This window comes from Rousettus aegyptiacus, unplaced genomic scaffold (assembly GCF_014176215.1).
Source record: "Rousettus aegyptiacus isolate mRouAeg1 unplaced genomic scaffold, mRouAeg1.p scaffold_m13_p_1, whole genome shotgun sequence".
NCBI classification, from domain to species: domain Eukaryota; kingdom Metazoa; phylum Chordata; class Mammalia; order Chiroptera; family Pteropodidae; genus Rousettus; species Rousettus aegyptiacus.
The window spans coordinates 179,523,394-179,542,975 of NW_023416284.1; the positions used below are offsets into that span (position 1 = coordinate 179,523,394).

The 19,582-nt window shown below is 55.9% G+C and overlaps 2 protein-coding genes, 1 long non-coding RNA gene and 1 pseudogene across 7 annotated transcripts in view; 3 read left to right on the top strand and 1 right to left on the bottom strand.

Annotated features, from left to right (window-relative positions):
* The window catches only part of SNX9 (sorting nexin 9), a 79,538-nt gene extending 75,226 nt beyond the window's left edge, over window positions 1–4,312 (top strand). The window contains exons 17-18 of the mRNA XM_016162796.2: window positions 712–803; window positions 2,734–4,312. Of these exons, the coding sequence (XP_016018282.1) occupies window positions 712–803; window positions 2,734–2,781 (140 nt within the window). The 3' untranslated portion in view covers window positions 2,782–4,312. The remainder of the gene's footprint in view (window positions 1–711; window positions 804–2,733) is intronic.
* On the top strand, window positions 1,830–1,945 carry LOC118605470 (annotated as a pseudogene).
* On the bottom strand, window positions 2,084–8,464 carry LOC118603897. The gene is made up of 2 exons (XR_004951452.1): window positions 7,710–8,464; window positions 2,084–2,853 (listed from the first exon to the last, which is right to left on the bottom strand). It is a non-coding gene; the product is annotated as an uncharacterized LOC118603897 (long non-coding RNA).
* An 8,826-nt stretch (window positions 8,465–17,290) lies between these two features.
* SYNJ2 (synaptojanin 2) overlaps window positions 17,291–19,582 on the top strand; it is an 87,432-nt gene continuing 85,140 nt past the window's right edge. For all 5 annotated transcript variants that reach the window (XM_036223184.1, XM_036223192.1, XM_036223203.1 and 2 more), the window contains exon 1: window positions 17,291–17,488. In XM_036223184.1, the coding sequence (XP_036079077.1) occupies window positions 17,362–17,488 (127 nt within the window). In that variant the 5' untranslated portion in view covers window positions 17,291–17,361. The remainder of the gene's footprint in view (window positions 17,489–19,582) is intronic.

A 19,582-nucleotide genomic window follows, 5' to 3' on the forward strand; every position in this document is an offset into this window, starting at 1 on the left:
CCACTCGTTGGCTTTCTAGGCCCGGAGTGTAAGGGAGAAGGCAGGTGGAGGGGCGGCCAGGTGCTCTGGGAAGGGGGGCCTCTCCAGGCTTGCTGGGGTTGGGTTGGTAGTGAGAGACACATTTCGACGTGGCATGAATCGATACATCCCAGCAGGACGAGGAGCGGGTGTCAGACCTCCTGGCCTGGCGGGAAGCGGTTTCTGACAGTGCCCGTGCTCAGGGGTGGTGAAGCGCCAGCACCAGGCGGGGCCGCCCCGCGTCTGCTCACCTGCCCCGCCTGTCAGACCCTGAGAAGCAGCCTGGACAGTCCGTGCAGAAGGGACACAGCAGGGCTCACAAGGTGCCTGCCAGGCCCGTCAACAGGCCGGAAGCTCTGAGCCACAGCTGCTTGTCTGGAGGCTGCGCCCTCGCAGCTCCCTGCTCACGCAGCCAGTCAGGAGAGGAGGCACGTGCGGGCCATGGTCCGTGCTGGGTCTCATGGTGTTTAATGTGCGGATCAGCAAAAACCCTCCGCTACTGGAGGGTGGTGTTTGCCATTAACTGTTCACATTGTTTTTCTGGCCTCTTTATAAAGTTGTTTGTTAAGAACTGGCACTGCCCTGATGCTGGCCAGATTAAATTAGTTGGTGATGAGTCGTAACCCAGCAAAGAGCTAGGTGTTGTTTGACGTCTTGCGGGGGGGCTGACTGACGTCTCGGTTTTGGTTGTAGCTGAGATGAATCACTTCCATAGTAACCGCATCTATGACTACAACAGCGTCATCCGCCTGTACCTGGAGCAGCAAGTACAGTTCTACGAAACGGTAAGTCGCCTCCCCCAGGCTGTCTGTGCACACATGAAGACAAATTCATGGTCACGTACTTGGACTGTATAAAGTTTATCCGTTTGTATTTTTGAATCCTAAATTTTAAAGCAAAAGAGGCTAACTGTTGAGTGGGGTATATTTTAATCTTTTAAAATTGCATCTGCCTTTTTCTTTTGAATAGCATTGGATAAAAAGGTTTCTCTTTTGAAGAAGGGGTACTGGATGTTGACTGTGAGGTTCCCTCCCATCCCTCACAGCCGCCCTGTGCGCAGGGAACACTGCTGAATGAGATGAGGTCACCCTGCCACCCATGCAGGCTCAGCTGGGGCGGGAGCCTGGCACCGCACAGGACGCCACAGGCCGTCTTTGTTTGCGAATGCAATTTCAGTTACCAGAGGAGCTGCAGGAAGAAAATGCCAAAGAGAGAGAGTGAAACCTTAAATATTTTCACTCCGAAAGCGCAGACTCTTTTACCTCTGTGTAGTCATTTTTTTGTTCAGTACCGTGCACAGTAAACAGTGCTCTCGTGTGTAAATGGAAACACAGACACCTGAAGACAAGCTAACCTGAGAACTGACCAGGTGCCCGCTGCCATGTTTCTTACTAGTTCTCCACTGTTCCCATGGTACCGACATGTCTGTTCAGGGATAACAGTAGGAACCCCAGGTTCACATCCATGCACGTGTTGTCTTTGGGCTTGACACTGCCGAAATGCCTGTTTCTGACAGCAGATTCCTGAAAGGGAGCTGTGATTGATGTGGTTTCTGCATATTGTGAATTGTGTGTGGGAAATGGTTTCGGAGACCAGTCTACAGAAAGAATTCCGGAACCAGCAGTTCCCCCTCCCAGGGTGCGGCTCCTGGGGTCGCTCCCACATGCTGCGTCCTTCACTGGTGCCGCTGGATGGTCGCCTTTCACCAGGTGTTAGAAGGATTACATGAGCGCGGTGCCATGGTGTAGCGGTCAGCACACTTTACATGCAGAAGAGCCTGGGTTCACACCCCAGTGGAGCCGCGGTCCATGGTCCACAGCCATGCTGCCCTGAACAAACCGGGTGTCTGATCTCAGAAGCTAAGCAGGGTTGGGCCTGGTTAGTACGTGGGTGGGAGACCCCCTAGGAAGACCAGGTGCTGTAGGCGTAAAAAATTTAAAAAAAAAAAAAGAAAAGATTACATGTGTGAGAAGGTGATTGAAGAGCAGGTCTTGAAATACTGATGATGTTGATGTGTTGTTATATAATTCTCAAGCCCAAGATTTAATTATTAATGACATCGTAATTCAAAATAGGAAGCTATGTATTTAATCACTGATTTTGTTATACCTAACATAGTTTTATGAGAAAGTAACCCTTAATTATTAAAATTTGCGTATTTGTTCATGGAGCCAACATTTATTAAATACTAAGCACGTATTTTAGGCGCTTAGGATCCAAGGGTGACCAAGGCATCTGTATCCTAAAGGAGAGGCTCAGGCTCATCACCGTGACTGCAGAGCCGCGGCAGCTTTGTAGTGAGGGCACGCTGTCTGCCTGACGCTGGCGCAGAGGGCGTGCTCGTCGGCGGGTCTTGGGCGGTCGCAGGTGTCCGAGCAGGCAGGTGGACCTGGGCAGGCTCGCAGACCGAGCCTCCTGCCTCATGGGGGAAAGCGGGCAGTCCGGAAACGCCGCTCCTCAGGGGAGCAGGGCCCGTGCCGTGGGAGGAGGCGGGCACTTCCTGCGGGCCAGGGCCCCACCGTTGGCAGCACGGGCCGGGCTTTAAGGTGGGCTTTGGGGCAGCAACATGGAAGCTGGGCTGGCGCCAGAAGAGACTAGATGCATGGACCCAAGTGTGTGAAATTGTGACCATGTGTTACTCATAAGAGATGGAAATAATAGGATACTGTGAAGTCATAATGGGAGTGCTGTCTCAATGGTTTTTTCTCCCACCAGATTGCAGAAAAGCTGAGGCAGGCCCTCGGCCGCTTCCCGGTTATGTAGAATGGAACGGAACATGAAGAAAACTCCGAAGTGCTTCTTCCTGACTCGGGGCAATGCAGTTTAATCTCCCCCCTATCCAAAAGAGAAGGAAAGAAAACCAAAAAGAAACATGAGTTCAGAAAACTGTTTACCAGCTTAAATGCATCAGTTATATAGTCTTTCTACATCCATTATTTAAACCAATATTTAAACCAATGGAAATTGTCTCTATTTTGGGAAAGTACTTAAAATTATCAGAATTTTGAGTGGAAAATTAGAGGTTCCTCCCACTGATACTTTATATTAAATTGTAATTTATAAGTCACCCACAATTTTCCAGTTCTTGCCCAGTGTCAGATAATTGCTAATTGCTTTCTTAAAAATATGAACTATGCCAGAATAAAAAATATATGTTTGTATATTTTTATAATTCCTTTCAAGCCTTTGAGATTCCTGTCTGTTTAGGAAAATCTACCTGCCTTTCACTGACATATTTATGACTCAAGTGCTTACGTTTTCAGGAGGGGACACATAGAGGCACGCTCTTGAGCCTGTCGTTGGGCTTCATGGGCCTCACATGTCCGAGGACGCAGCTTGGCAAAAGCCGATGATCAGGTTCCCCTGCTCCCTCCCTCCGCCCCCACCCCCACCCGAAGTCTTCCACAAGGAGTGCTTTCTGTCCTCGCACTTCCTTCCTAAGCATGGCACGCTTTATGCTAAAAAGAATAAAGTTGGGGACACTTTTTTCAAATGCTCCGTCTCTGTCCCCCGGGATGGAGCCTGCCGATGTCAGTGCTCAGGAGAGAGCGCCCTGGGGACAGACAGGCCCCTCCAGAGCCCGCCACCCATTTTCAGTCTTCTGATTGTAGACTAGCGTCTCTTGGTAGTATCTGAAGAGACGAAACAGTTTCATAAAGCTCTCCCACCCCACCTGGTGGAAGAGCCTAGGGACCCACCAGGGTGGCAGCCCGCATGACATGCGGTAAGCCCCAGAGCTGTCGTGTTTAAGAAAAGCACAGTGGATGGTCTTCCTGACGGGAGCCTAAACCTCAGACCTTTCCTGCTCACTAGCTGTTAGAGCCTCCCCGGTCACCAGTACTTCAGCGCGCGGCGTGAAGCGGAACCGCAGGCCCGTCCTCCTCCCGCGGACGAGCACTTCCGCCCTCCTCAGTGGCCTTACTGCGTCGTCTTCGCCGCTTTGGCTTTTTGGACCTGGTAATTATATTATAAAAATTGGAAAGTTTGGGCCAGCACAGATAAAGTGAAGCCAAAAAATAAGTAGAAGAGGAAATCAGATGACCATGAATATGAGAACTTCTCGTTCTTTAATATCACGGGTTTTTGTTAATGTTTTTTAAGTAATTTTCCCTACTTGATTTTTCTTTTATAAAATCTCATAGAACAGTGTTTATGATACAGCCATTTAATATATGTACAAATTGTAAAGAATATGTATAAATATTTTACACAAATGTAAGAGCATGTAGAAGCCAACATATAATTGTTTTAAAAAACTGTACAGTAAATTCTCAAAGCACTTTTTCAAAACACATTTTGATGTTTCTGTGTGATTTTTTTCCTGTTTTCTTTTTCTTTTTCGATAATTGCTGCTTGTTGCCAGCTACTGAAAACAGCCCCCTTGGTGCCATAGTACAGGTCGGGAGAGACGCCAGGGTAGCTGGGTGGGGACCGTGGGCGCCGGGGCCACTTCTTCCTGTCGCCTTCCTGAGCCTCTGTGCCTGCTCAGGCCGGGTCACACACGTTCCATCCCATCCGGTGATGGGGCACTGCCCTGCACGCCCAGCTGCGTGGCCTGGTGGGCCAGGTAACGCCTGTCGTGACGGACAGCTCAGGTCGCACGGTAACTCGGTGACCGGTGGTTAAGTGTCAGTCTCCGCTGAGGCCCAGCAGCAGGCCAAGAGGGACTGTTTGTCTGCAGAGGACGGCGGGGCTCTGTCCCCGGTCCTGAAGGCCTGCTCTGAGGTTCCCCCACGCGGCCTGCGGCAGGCTGCAGCGGGCGTCCTGGTCGGCCACTGCCTCGCGCACGTGGGAGCCGCGGCCAGCAGGGGGAAGCACGCACGGCAGCCGGGCCTGTCGCTCCTCGTGGCCCAGCGAACCTCGCGCCCAGGGTCTGCCTCTCAGACGCTCTGCGCTCACTGGTCTGAGGAAGGGGCCGGGAAGATAAGCAAAGACTAAGAAGGTGACATGGGTGACTCGCAGCCGACCGTGAGCCATGGAAAGTAAAGGGACTGGGGAAGACGGTGACAGTTGTCCCCTGGGTGTTGACATTTGGAATACTGCCCTCCGAGTGGCAAAACGTTAACGGCCTGGTGTATGTATCATTCTCTCCAGGTTCCACACATCATGCAGGTCTTCTCTGTTGATGTCTTGAGTTGTAATTATTTGTATCCACCGTGAGATATCGCAGAAGAGCTAGAATTATGGAATCATTTACGATTTTTACAAATCTTGACGGTGTAGGAATAGTGGCTACGTATTTGGGGAGGAGATGAGCCCAGAGGGTGGCGGAATCTCAGGCCGAAACGCAGCGCTCGGACCAGGAAGCAGAACTCGGGCCGTTGGGGTCGAGCTGCTCCACTTGTTCTTTGGGGGTATGGTCAGGAGTGATACCTATTGTAAAAGTATATTTTCCCGAGTTTTTAACAAAACGAGCTTGTATTATAATGCAGAGTCATTTGCTCTGTTAGAAGGATTCGCTCCCCAGACCATCCGTTCAGTGGACGGTCGTTAGACCGGGCCCTGGTTCCCACCGCACGTGCGAACCTCAGTCCCTGCCGTTCAGCCCTCCTGTGACAGAGGACTCCCCAACAGTTCGAGGATGACCTTCCAGTCAAGAAACCGTTGGTCGTGTGGAGATGTGAATTGTGAGCTGGAGTTCTGGGCTGTGGTTGCAAGTCTGTCACCTTGAACAAGTCATGTAAGCTCTCCTGACCTCAGTCCCCTCATCCAGAGTCCCAGGACGAGGACAGAACAGGTGTGTCCTCGAGCTCATTCCAGCCCTGGGATCCTCTCAGGAACAGAAGAGCAGGGCTGGGGCTCAGGCCCAGGGACACCTGGTTTCCTTCAGGGGGCACTGCCTCCCACGTGACCCCTAGAGGACATAGTCCCAGTGAGTTTAAGGACAGGGCGGGGTGTGCCCCAAAACTTCCTATTTTTAGCACTCATCAGCCCTGCCAATTCAGAAGTAGGACCTGGCCCCCATATTCCCCGGCTGCCCGAGAGGACATCTCCCCCGGCAGGCGACACAGGTAGCTTAGGAGCACCTGCGATCCAGGGCGAATGGGACACACCCCCCTTTTCCTCCGTAACCTCGTTGATTGGAAGGCAACTCCCTTAGCAGTTCGTGAGGTGAGCTGCGGCCACCGGCTCTCCTCTGCAGGAATCATCTTCGCTTTACGGGGCGGAAATGAAGTCCACGAGTGGCACCGTCTGCTCCAGGCCTTGTAAATTCATGCACTAGTATTTACAGATTTCTTTTACCATCACAAAATGATGAGCCTCTGAAACAGTGAGGGACACCTGTAATCTTCGTCCCTCCCACCGTAGGCGTTAGTTGGGCTACAGGAAAGGAGAACGGTCCTCGGCGAGGTTTTTAAAAGTTAAACCACACCTCCTTTGGCTTGCAAGATTCTGTGTGGCCTTCTCCACTTCCTTCTGAATAGCACGGTCTCAGAAAAGTCCAAATCATCTAAGAGACTCTCTGAGCTTACTATTTGAACATTGAATCCATATCATGTGATGTCCTGTGACTGGAAAGTTAACCTAAAGCATGTGACAGACCCGGAGTGAGGCCCAGGGCCTTGTTCAAATCTAGTTTCCGTGTGGTTTGACGCCGGCCGCCGGGGCCTGCTCCACTCCCTCTCTGGGCCTAGGGGGCACGCCTGTCCACTTCTCACTCCGGGTTTGCCTAATCCAGATCGTTTTTCGCACTGATGCCTTTCTGATCAGCACCTGTATATCGTGGGTGGTCAGATAGTAGCGGTTTTCTGCTTCGTTTCTTCGTCATCAGATAGAAGTAATTCTCGAGGGAGGAGGTGAAGGGCAGTTAACAGAAAGGTGGGGAACGGGGCGCATCCAGGACCAGCTGTAGGACGTCAGCTCTGTGCAGGTTCTCTGGCCCACCGGCCCCTTCCCCCACAGGGGAAGGAACAGCCTCGGGTTGAGTGCAGTTCACGCCTTCATGTAATAAATGTCGGCCACTGGGATTATCAGTTCATCTGGATCTCAGTGCCATGCCTTAGCCAGGGTCAGCTGGAGGGACAGCGAGCAGGCCATCGGGCAGGAAACGCAGGCTGCAGACAACTGAAGGCAGCGTGGCAGGAGCCGCAGTGACCTGCGTGGGTTCCGGTTGACGGTCGGCTTTTCTCCAGGAGTGACCAGAGCCGTTGTGGGGTTCGCATGTTAGTGGCTCCCTCTGGCCACAGACAGGAGAGTGGATCCTGGCGGACGAGCCGGAGCCCCCTTGCGAAGGCCCTGCCACGTGCCTGCATTCTGACGTCCTCATACCCTGGGCGGTGACCCCGGGGCCCATTTCCACTCCTGTGTGAGTTTGGGGCATTGTCCGGCCCTTTGGTTTCTGGTGGCTGTGTCACTATCGCCATGTGGCCTCACGTAAAGACGTGAGACACTATCCAGCCACAGTCTGCCTTTCTAGGGGGCTCTCCTGCAGATCTTCAGAAGCCAACTAACTCTCCCCCCAACTCCCTTCCCCCCTCCTCTCGCCCCCGCTTTCCCTCTCTCCCCTTCCCCTCCTCCCTTTTCCTCCTCTCCCCCTCCCCCTCCCTCTTCGTCCCCTCCCCTCTCTCCTGCTCTTCAGATCCTAGCCACCTTAGTCTCCCTGAGCCCATCTGTCCCCTTAACTCAGACCACGAAACTATTGGGTTTTCCACCCCCGTCTGGGCCTGGAATCTGCTGCACTCGCACAGTACCTGGGCCGTCATGGGGCTCCCCTCGTTCCTCTCGGCGATCGAAGTCCCGGGGTGCCTGCTGTCGAATGTCTGAAGCCATTTCCATATATCCTCTCTCTATTTGAGGAGAGTAAACCGGCCTGTATCATCACGGCAGGAAGCGGACAGCCTATCATTTTTTTAAATCTAAGGTGGGGGTAGTTTTCACAGAAAACATCTGGACACGCATATTCTTCAAAAGTTAATTTTCAAGTTACGTTCCAATAGTCTCTGCAGCGGACATTACAGCCTTTAGCATTTGGTTCTCATTTCCTCTGGGCTCAGTGATGCTTTCTCATCTCCATAAAATTAGTCATCAGCACGTGACATTCTTTGGCCAAAGAAGGGAGCTGGGAGCAGCCCGTGCACCTCCTGGGGGAAGCATGTGATCGCTGGTGCTCGCTCTCCAGCCCTCCCCCTACGGAGACCGTGGAGCCAGTGGTGACATAAAGGGGCCGAAGGGTTAGAACTGAGCCACCACGCTGGGGAGAGGCAGCCCGGGGAGCTGCTGGGGCCACAGCAGATTACGCACGAGCAAGAAATAAGTTCCTGCCGCGCCGAGCCACGCAGACCTGGAGTTGGTCCTTATGCGGCACCAGCCTGCCCTGACTGTGGGAGTCCCCCTGGTGGCCGGGCCGGAGTCTGCGTCCACCCAGACCCGGAACAGGTGTCTGAAAACACGCTGCCTTAGGGACTCCGGAGCATTCGAAAATGTGCCGTGTGGAAAACTATCAACCCGCAGCAGGAAGCAAAACGAAACAAAAATTTATGAAAGCAAACCATTTTTGTGAGACTGGATCCTTTTGCTGATGTGTTGCAATCACTTCCAGATGGCTCGATTCATGGCCATTCAGAAGGGTTTATTCTTCCCTTGCCACACGTCTTAACGGAATGGAAAACAAATTAGCGTAAATGGTGGGCACATACCCACGACAGGAGAACCCACCCCAGTGAGCTAAAAATTTCCTTTGAGGAGCCCTCAGCTCTTGATCCCCGTCCTTTGCACAAGGCTAGCTAACCATTTCCTGGGGCCCTCCACATTTCTTTGTAGTTAAGATTAATTTCCAACCACCCCTAGAGGCACTTTTGTTAGCAGCTTCTTCTAACTTGCCTCTGAAATGGGAATTCTTGGCCCGTGGCCCACGTAGTCCTTGGGTGTGTGTATCAATGAATCACATGTGATCATAGGCAGGTTACTCATGCGCCAATTTTTTTTACCTTTTTTTTTTTTCCTGAGGAAGGTGTATCTTTCATCAGATTTTTAAAGGTACAGGTGACTCAGTAAAGGGTCACTCTTAGACGTCAATGTCCTCACCTAACCAGACTTTCATCTCGCATTTTGTTAACTGCATCCTGTTCTTTTTCTTGTAATTGCTTCTCCTTCTCTTTCCTTTAATAACACATGAGCTAAAGGGACGTCCTGGAGGGAGAGAGGTGAATAATTGCACAAGCAGATGGGAAGTCATTTCCAGTGAGTCTTCGAAGCTTCCAGCTGATGACCCTGGTCGGCTGTCTGAGCTACACTGTATTTTAATCCGTGAAAAGCACCCAACAGCTCTTTGTGCCCAGAATAGCTGTGCCGAGTGACACAGAGCAAAGCTCTCTCACCCTTTGGCCGAAGGCGGGAGACACGGGAAGGCATGAGCCGTGCGGGGAAAGGCGAGCGAGCCCTCCCTCCGAAGAGGTGCGTTTCCCTTCAGAGCTGCCCGTCCTGTGCGGCTCCGTGTGGGGGTTTACATCTGTGTGTGAAGGGTTTTGGCAAGAACGGGAGAAGTCGTGGCAGAGAATCAAACGAGAAGGCAGAGAAAGCTGTGCACACCCGCGCCGCTTCCCGAAGGCCTTGGCGCCGACGGGCAGAGAACGCTCATTCCACTAATTATGAGCGAAGCTTCCGGATGTGAAGGGCGTGAAAAACACCTGGCCGTCTCGTCCACGTCACTGTCTAGAGAGAGATGGGCAGGCACCGGTGGTCTGGGCGGGGGAGGCAGGAAGGAGTCAGGGTGCAAAACGGCTCAGCCACTGGGGACACTCCGTGCACTCCGGGAGACCCGGCTGGAGCCAGCAGCGCGGAGTCATCGCAGACTTTCAATATGCGATACGTCCGAAGACAACCTATGAGGCATTCTTACAGTGCAAAAGCCACGTCCTCATCGAGAATCGACACCTCTTGCAACGAGGGGTTCTTTCGGAAGCTGTGAGAGCGAGGACTCAGAAGACGGATACGAGCCGAGCAACCCGGGACAACAGTTCCCTTGTGATTCTTACTGTGCTCACTAAACTCCGGGAGGTCCTCTTTTAGGTACCATTTTGTGGTGCGTCTTACGTGGGTTTCTGTTCAATCTTGAGGTTGAAACAGTCACCCAGCTTGACCTGCAAAAACGCCGTGATAGTTTTTCAGCTGCTGTCAGCTTTCTCTGTCACTCCCCTTTTCATCCATGCTCCTGTGGAACTATGTCCACGGGCACGGTGACAAGCTGGTCTCGTTTCCAGCGCTGTGCCGAAAAGACTAACTATCTGTGCCTTAGTAACCGGCACATGAGGAAAACCTGAGTCCGTTAGCTTCCTGGCGCAAAAAAAAGTTCTCCCAGACGGACAAAATACCAAACCAGAGAGCAGTGTGACCAGCAGAGAGACACTGGGCGGGGCGTTTGGGCGGCTGTCCAGCAGCAAGTCCAGCAGCAAGTCCCGCTGGGGCCCTGGCGTTCTCGTGAGCAAATCGGGAATCGTTGCGGCCCTTCCCACTCCGCCGGGTTTGCCTTCAGAGGAGATCAATGAACCGTGGGACAAATTCACGTGTAACCGTTTCCAAGGCAGCATCGAGTCCCTCGCTAAAGGAGCAGCAGCGATGATCAGGCGCCGGCGGTGAAAAGACGAGGCCCCAGCTCGTCAGCTCCCAGCTGCGCTCTCACGCGTCCGGCTCAGACGACGAGACGGCAACGTGGGTGGGCGGCGGCCAGGAGGCGCCGCCGTTTCTGCGCTGAGTGGCACCCACTGGCTTTGCTCGAAACGTCGGCCCACCCCGCTGGCTGACGGCGGCCCTGCTTCCCTGGGCTCCCGCTGCCTACGACGGAGAATTCGCAGCCAGCCCGCGTGCACTTTGACCTCGTTGGTCTCACCGTGCAGGCTCTCCCAGCGCCCGTGGCTGCCGGGCTTGCGTTACGTCGCCTGTACCTCGTGCATCCGTCTTTCGAGTCTAGACTGTGGGAACGAAAGACAGGTGTCAGGTGTCACCTGCACCGCCGTCTGCCAGGGTCCGCGGACGAGGGTCAGCTTCCCAGCGGCTCCGGGCGGGTGTCCCCGCGCCGTGGCTCCCGCACGCAGCAAGGACTCGTGGAGTGCCAGGCGCCGGGTGTCCAACGGCGCCGACGGGCGCGCGGGCCCGGCTTCCGGGAGCCAGCGGGACCGGGGGGGGGGGGGGGCAGGCGTGGTGCCGGGGGGCGGACACGCGCGTGGGGCCGGGCACGGCTCCGTGCCCTCGACTCGCCGACGCGCTTCGTTCTCACGGCTCGTCCCCGTGAGGCGCGAAGAATCCGGGGCACCGAGAAGCTCAGCGAATGGCTCGGGGTCGCCCAGCGTGGCACGCGGAGCCGGGACTCGGGCCCAGGCCACCAGGTGCCGGAGTCCGGCGCTGACCTGCAGGATTCCCAGTGAAGGCGGCCAAGGGAGGAAGCGCCGAGGCGTGCAGGAGTCACAGGGGAGAGAAGAGGGAGACGCGGTGGGAAAGTAGGGTGGCCGCGCCCCTCTGCGGGGTCACGCGCAGGCTGGAGAAAGAGCGCCGAGGGGGACCCAGCCGGGGACGACGGCGTTCCGAGTCGGGGCTTGACGTGCAGTCACGGGACCAAGCGAGGGGAGCCCGCCTGGAACTCGGGGGTGAGGAAGGAACGGAGGCCGGTGGGGGGAGGACGGCAGGGCCGCAGGAGCGGGGACGGGGCTCACCGCGCATGCTCCAGGGCAGGCACCGCCGGAGTCCAGCGACGGGGTGGTCGCAGTGGTCCGGCGGAGAGACGGGCCCCGGCGACGTTTACCTGCTGCTCGGATGTCCCTGGCTTGCTTCTAAACAGTGCCGGAAACGCCCCCACAGTCTTGCAGACCGGCTTCGTTTTAAGTTCATAATCTCAGAAGGGCCCCAGTGAGAGGGGGCGTGGGTGGAGGGGGGGGTCTCCTCTTTAGGGCGGGGGACACTACTGCACACTTGTAACCTGACGGAAATGATCCAGGAGAGAGGAAGAGATGGGTGACGGGGGCCCGTGGGCCTGTGGGGAGGAACAAAGTCCTTGGTGGGGAAAGAGGGATGGGGACCCAGCACGTGTGGAGGGAAGCGGGAACTGGTCCTCCACCACCGCCGGGAAGACCACGATACGGGAGGTTCGGTGATGGAAGACGAGGACTCCTCCTCTCAGGGAGGTTTAAGGGGAGGATGTGTGAGGAAGGAGCAGACGGCTGAGATAATCGTCTTAGAGAAACCGAGGTTAACCATATAACTGTCCTGGATGAAGAGGCAGCGAAGCTTTGAGATCATGAGGTTAAAATTCACAGGCATCGTAGCCCCCCACTGTGGTCCTGAATTTCCTTTTTCCACCAGAAAGAATCAGGGCTTCTTGGAGAAATGAAGGGTTCCGGGTCTGAGGAGCAGAAAGTGTACAAGGTGGAGCTGGCGCTGTCATCCCAGAAGGCGAGGAACTGGTCAAAGGCCACTGGAGTCATGTCAAGAAAACCAGGAGCCGACTTAAAGCAGTTCCCACTGGCCAGAAAAGGTACATTTTGAGCATCAGTAAGGCTAGAATTGCAGTGGACCGGACATCACGTATGTTTATATCCAAATATGGGTTCACAAGGGGGGAAAAAGTAAAAACAAAACAAAACAAACTAATCGGTCACCACTGGAGGATATTATGGACAAATTCACCGAGTTCACAATGAAGAGAATCCTATTCTACTTGTTTAGTTTACGTCACCGTTGGGAATGTTCTGTTTCCGGAAGCGTGCCGGCTCCAGATGAAGAGGGAACGAACGACAGAACATAACGGTCTGGGAGAGGATGGCGGCCACACCGCGAGGAGGGACGATCAGACCCGCGCTTCCCGGCCAGCCCCAGCCATGCAGCAGAATCTGCCCGAGCCTCTGCACCCAGCTGCCAAGCTACAGATAACACAGAGGCCGGGGGAATGCGCCAAGGAAACCATCGCAGGGCGCACGCGGCAAGTCCCGGCTGCGGGGGCGCTCTGGGCGCACGGCCCGGTTGGTTTGTTGGTTTGTTTTTTCAATAAGCAAACTGCAAAGAGGAAAAGAAAAAAAAAAAGAAATGGGAAGAAGACCGATCCGTTCACCGGGGCTCGAGAGACATGTCGGCCACATTACGGAAGCCCTGCTTGCATGACTCACACACGCACTGCGGGAAGCCACTTACGCACGTGGAAAGATGAACTCTAATCGAATGTCTGGTCACACTGCGCAATTACCGCGTAGGAAAAATGACGCCGACGTGCAAGGTCACACGATTTCTCCGGGGGCATCGGGGACTCGGAGCGAAGGGGGCGCGGAAGGCCAACGTGGCGTCGTCGCGGGAGGCTGCGGTCTGGGCGAGTGAACGAAGGCGTCCGTCGGCGAGCTGAGGGGACCGGCGTTTTGCCTTCAGTAGTCACGGTGTTAATATCTAACGAAATAGCGTATGTAAAAAAAACGTCCTTCGAAAAATGGTGACGTGTGACTTAAAAATTAGGGCTGGACGTCTTCGACAGCCAGCGGCGAGCGCACACAGAGACGCGGTAAACACGCCGTTTGCTGATGGGGCGACTTGCTTTGCCATCCTTGTGGAGATCACGTTTTTCTCAACCCTCCAAAGGGGCGTGTGAACGAAAGGATGGTTTCTAACTGGTGGGCGTATTTAGACGAGAACTCTTATGGAGGTGAAGGCCATGGTTAGTTCTACGTTTCAGGAATCCCTTTTAAGGAAAGTACAAAGGTACGTGACATTGAAGGGACCCCGAAAATCGTCCGTGTCATCACCTTCGTCAGCACCACGTGGTCAGAGCCCGATCAGAGGCGTCTGTCCGGCACGTTCGCTGCGCTGTCGAAAGTGGGGACACAGGAACGCGGCCCAGGAACAGCGACCGTGTCGTCAGCGATGGGGAGCAGGAGGCACGAGGCGTGGTCGCAGGAACCTGGAGCGTCGCCGGGAGACGCCAGGGCGGTTCCGAGTCACCGTCGCAAGTTTACTGCACGCTTTTCATAATCCAAAGTCGATATCTAGATCCTCGGCCATACGGAGGGTCAAGCGAAGAGAGAAGAGTCGTCAAAAGAACTACCCCACCCCCACCGATTCCCCAAAACCGCTCTTATCGGGGACAGCCGTGACGCCACACAGCCAGACCCAAGGGTCCTGTCTTCCTCCTCCTGGCCCCGTCTCAGCCTTCGCCATCGTTGATGCCATCTGCTCCTTGAGACACTTCCTCCCCCCTAGATCCCAGGACACTGTTAACTGCCTGCTGAACTCCTACCCCAGCTCAGGCTGCCGTCCTCCCCACCTGCTGAACCCGTGCAGCCCCGAGGATTAAACGATCGGTTGCTGACAGCCTCCATGTTTACGTCTCTGCCCAGGGTGACTCCGCCAGGAGAGATGAGGGACGGCAGGTGCGAGGTGCCGCCTGGCGGGAGGCAGCCATTCTCCCACTGCTGCCATGATGATGCTGGCTGCAGGGAGCTGCCTGGCCCGAGGTCATACCCTTCTCAGAGACAAAGACTGGTCAGCGCAGTCGGGCCACCTCCACGGCCGGTCCACTCTGGAGGCCCCAAGGGGTCAGCGAGGCTGCATCACGGTTCAGCGCCTTCATTCTCCCTTGGGCAGTGCTGGTCCAGAGCTCTCCCACTGCACCTGTGCCCGAGGCCTCGGCTCAGGGTCTGTCGGTCACAGGGAACCAAGCCGAAAACCACGGGGGAGGCCAACGCCGGCCAGCAGAGAGTCTCAATCCTGTCGACTCTACCTTCAGACCCTGGAGAGCTTCGGGAGGGAGAGCCCACAGGATTGCAACGTTTTCCTTCTTCCTTCAAGAAGAGCCAAACCGAAGATCGGCCGAGGCTGCCCACTCAGGTGTCTGCCCACTCAGGTGTCTGTTCTCTCTCAGGGACCAGGGACCTGAACGCGGCTTCCGGGTCGCAGCACCGCAGCCAGCAGCCAACGTTCAGGGCCCTCCCAGCTCTCACCGCGGGCCAGGCCCCCAGGGGATGGCGCGCCCTTCTCCCCTCTCCACCCGCCCTGGCCCCCTCCTCACAGTCCCACCCTCCACGGAGGAGCGGGTCCTTCCGGCGAGTGGGGGCCTTCCTTCCTCACATCTGCAGACAGCATCCTTCCCACGCAGCATCTCTGGCTCTCCCTCCCGCCCTTCTGCTGCTCGCCTTCTGACGCGTGTGGGCCTGGCCCGTCGTAGAAAGGCCTCGGCTGTCCCCTCTGCCTGCCACGGTATGCGGTTCGAGTTTCTCCCAGCCAGGCTCCTACAGCGAGCAGACGTCTGCCTCCCTTCCTTAATGGTTTGCAAGCTGACCTTCCTGCCCAACCCTCTAACAACACTGCCCACTCCAAGGCCACCATCGCTTTCTCACGAAACCACAGTTCTTTTCTGAGTCCTCACTTTAGAGACCTTTCTAAGGTTTTCAAACCACTGACCACTCCCTGCTTCCAGAACATTCCACACCCAACACTTGGCTCTTCTAACCTCTCAGGCTATTTCTTTCCAGTCTTATAAAAACGTTTCTTAAGCAGCACACGAGCAAACGAGAGTCGAAGTCGACCTCCGTGAACCTGCGTCTCTATAAGCCCTGTTATCTGGAACCTCAGCATTGCAAGAAGCTTGGAGTCTGAAAGGGAAAGTGGGCCAAAGGGACACCGTTCTCACGAGCGAGTAACATCCTTGTGTGGACAGCTTATGAGCGTCGTACCTGGGATGCTCGGCACTTCTTAACTGGGTTTGCGAGCAAGGCGTCAGAAGACCAGAGAACGATTTGAATCTGTCTGTGGTTCACGTTTTTATCCTCTGAATCATCACCTGGGAGGTTGTTCACAGAGGATCCAAAGTCGGGTCATTCCGGGTCATTCCTGAATGTCTGCAAGGGTGTCACTGAGTCCTGCTTGGCACTGGGGTCTCTGCTCCTTCTGGACAGTGCCCAAGGGACGAGTATGTGGACCCATGGTTGTCTTCTCAGTGTGAGCAGAATAGGGGAGGACAGGAACCAGGCTGGTTTGGGAGCCTGAAGGAAGCACCCCCATGGAGGTCCCTGGGGGCTCTGCACACACAGCACTACAAGAGGATAAGAAATGCCCCAAACCACAGGATGGGCCATTCCAGGGCCGGCCTCTCCCCATGCCCCTCCCCTGTAGGTGAGTTCTGCCAGCCAGGCGGAGCCCAGGGCCAGGAGGCGCCCTGCCCTCTTATACTTAGCTGTGAGGTCATCCTGGGTGGGGCCACCTACCCCAGCCAGATGGTGCACAGATATGTGCCCCGTGTTCACGTGCGTGAGCACAAACTGGTCTGTCGTCGCATCTGCCCTTAAGTCCGGGACTTTACTCATAGAGCAGGGGGAGGGTCTGCGAGCTGGAGGGCGAAGGGCATCGGCAGGGAGTGGGGAAGAGGCCCCCACCTCGCTCCGGCACCCACCGGCACCTCACAGATGCCCCTGCTTGTCCATTCCCAAGCTTCCAGCCCCTTCGCTCCTCTGGGGTGGTGGACCCGTCCTGCAAGGGCGGTGGGGGTGGGGTGGACAGGTACCGTCGTGAGGAAAGCGGGCTCGGAGAAGTCAAGGTCACCCGGGAAACGGCGGCTCCACGGAGGTCCCAGTTCCCGCCGAGATCACACACCCTCGATCTCCAGAATTTCTGCCGGGCGCGGGCGGCGGACCGCGGTACCCGCACGTATAAAAAGCGAGTAAAAGGCAACGTTTATCAACACTTTGCACACGCCGGACGCTCACTGAGCCCTGTACGCGTGAATTAGCGCGATCCTCGCCGCAGCCTCACGACGCGGGCCCCGTTACTGACCGCGCTTCGCCCGCAGGGCAGCTGTGGCCGAGCCGAAGGGACCCGCGCGGGGACGCGGCAGTGGACGGAGAGGGAGGCGCAGCCCCATGGGCGGAACCGGGGACGGCGACCGCCGCCGGGGGCTCCGGCCGCGCCCGGGCTGCCCATATAAGGCCGCGGGGTCCGTGCGGACCGCGGGGCGAGCGGGGCCCCCCGCCCCGGACGGCAGCCGCCCCCGCGCCGAGGAACGTGTGGAATCCCCGCCCCCGCCCCGGCTCCGGCCGCCGCCTCCGCGGGGGGCGCTGCTCCTCCCCGCCGGGCCCGCGGGGACCCCCGAGCGAGCCCCGGGACGGTCCGGCGCCGCCGCGCGCGCGCTTCGGCCTCGCCGCTGGGGGGCGCGCGGCGCGCGGGCGGCGCGGGGCCGGGACGCGGGGAGGCGCCCGCGCGCTCACCTGCCCGGGGCGGCGGGTGGCGGCCGGGGAGGCGGCCGGGGAGGGGACCGGGGAGGGGACCGGGGAGGGGCCTGCGCGCGGCTGGAGCCTCGGCGCAAAGCGAAACTCGCGGGAGCCGCGCGCCCGGGGAGCCGTGGCCGCCGCGCGCCCTCGGGCCGGACGCGGCCCCGCGCCCATGGCTCTGAGCAAAGGGCTGCGGCTGCTCCGGCGGCTGCAGGCCGCGGGGGACAGCAGCGTCCTGCTGGAGGCGCGCGGCCGCGGGGACTGCCTGCTCTTCGAGGCCGGCACCGTGGCCACGCTCGGTGAGTGCGCGCGACCCCGCGGCGCGGCCCACGCGGGGGCCGCTCCCCAGCTCTCCTGGCGGCGGGGGGCGCCCGGGGCGGCCGGGGGCGCCTTCCCTGCCGAGACGAGAGACGTGGGCACCTCCCTTCCCCGAGGTGACCGCCGGGGCCCTCAGGGTGAGGGGTGGCGGCTTGTTTGAATGAAGCGACGCCGGGACGCCAGAGTCCACTTCTGCCTGGGCCCCTTGCGCCCCGGAGGCCCGCGGCCCCTCCTCCGCCGGGTCTCCCATCCGCCGGCCCGCCGGCCGCAGAGTTCAGTCCTCCGAGAGCACCCCCCACGCCCGGCCTTTGATGCCCCGCGATCCGCCCCGCGCCAGACAGATTTCTGCGGTTCAGAGGGGTCGATTTAAGAGCCAGCCGGACCAAGTGCCTGGCGCGCTTTTTCTTGGGCACCTGTTGATGAAACCCGTTGGTTTGTGTGGCTGGCTTCACTCCCAGAGGAGGGGATGGGGACAAAAGCACCGTGACTGGACTCCGGAGACACCGCGGATGGCATCTTCGTGTGTGTTACCAGGTCCAGTAGAGTCTGCTCGGACTCCGGGTGACCCTATGAGTGAGTGACCCTGCACACGAATGCTGCCCACAATGTCCTGTCCTTAACAGCCTGTTCAGCTCCTGTGGACTCCTGCCAAGGGCTTCTTTTGTGGAGTCAGTCATGCCACGTTTGGTCTTCCTCTTTTTCCTGCTCATGCATCTTTGTGGAGAGGCCTGGGTAAAGCAAAGAATAGAACTTAGAGGCAAATAGACTTCCCAATGGTTCCGTCTTTATGCTGAGTGTATTTGAAATTGGCTGCCAAGCCCGTATGTTTCACATACGGGCTTCAGGAAGTCTCGAGACTAGCATTGTGCCAAGGACTTTGGAGACAAGCTCATTTAATTTTCACAATTCTACATAAGAGCTATTATTATCCCCCCTATTACAGATGAGTAAACTGAGGCCTGGAGAGGCTAAGAAACTTGCCCAGTGTGACACAGCTCTTTTTGACTCCCATGTGGCTATTTCTGTAATGTCATCCAACGCCTGGCTTCCTGGAATCACCCACCCCCGGTCCTTTGTTTTGTGGCTGACATTCATAAAGAAGGTGTAGGTAACACATGAACACGGGACAACAGGCCTCCCGCTCGTGTCCAGCTGGACCGTCTTCGCTTGTTCGTAGCTAAACAAAGTACAGAGGAGGGCCACTTGTCCTTTAGGTGGTGGACGACTGAGGCACTCATGTCCACAGTACTTTGTAAATGTCTTCAGTCTTTTGTTCTCAGTCATATGCGTTGATTCCTCAGTTAGAGTGTATGTCTTGGAAAGACAATCTCTTCTCCTTCTACTTCTCTAATAATTTTACTACCATCTAGTTATGGGCTTGTTTTCAGCCACTTGGTTACTGAAACAATGTCTCTAGTACGGTCAGCACCGTGAGTGTGCAGTGAATCGTGGATTAAATTATTATCAGATTGTTCCAATTTGTGCTCAGTCTCGAGAAGGCCAAGTTTGGTCATTTGCTAAGGTCTTTCGAGACAAACACAGAAATTTCCATTCCATTTTAGATGTCCACTTCATAGCACATTTATCAGAGCCGAGGGATTAATTTCATGTCACAAAACTATTTTTCATCGAAGAGATTAAAACGCCCCTCAGTTGGATTACAATGTTGAGCGAGATTCAGACACATTTAAGACTTCCTTTGAAGCCACTGGGCGAAAGAGACTTTATTTTTTTCAAAAGTGGAGCTTTAAATATGATTCACGAAAGTAATGTAATGCATATTTTCCATTGAGAAATTAAGTTGGGGCTGAGATGCATGTACATGATGTTGGTGATTACAATACCCTGGATTCTAGAACTGGGAATGTAATGAAGGGAATGCGTTCATCCTCCGCTCATGTGTGACCCATGTTTGTCATAACCTAGCATTCATTTGTTTTTCAGTATACCTTGGGCTGAATACTTCATATTTAAAGTCTGTTTTTCTCGAATTAAGTTAAACTGTCGTTGTTTTAAGCAGCTATAGCGGTTGGTGGTGGTGCTGGTTCTGAGAAGGATGGGAGAGCCTTCTGTTA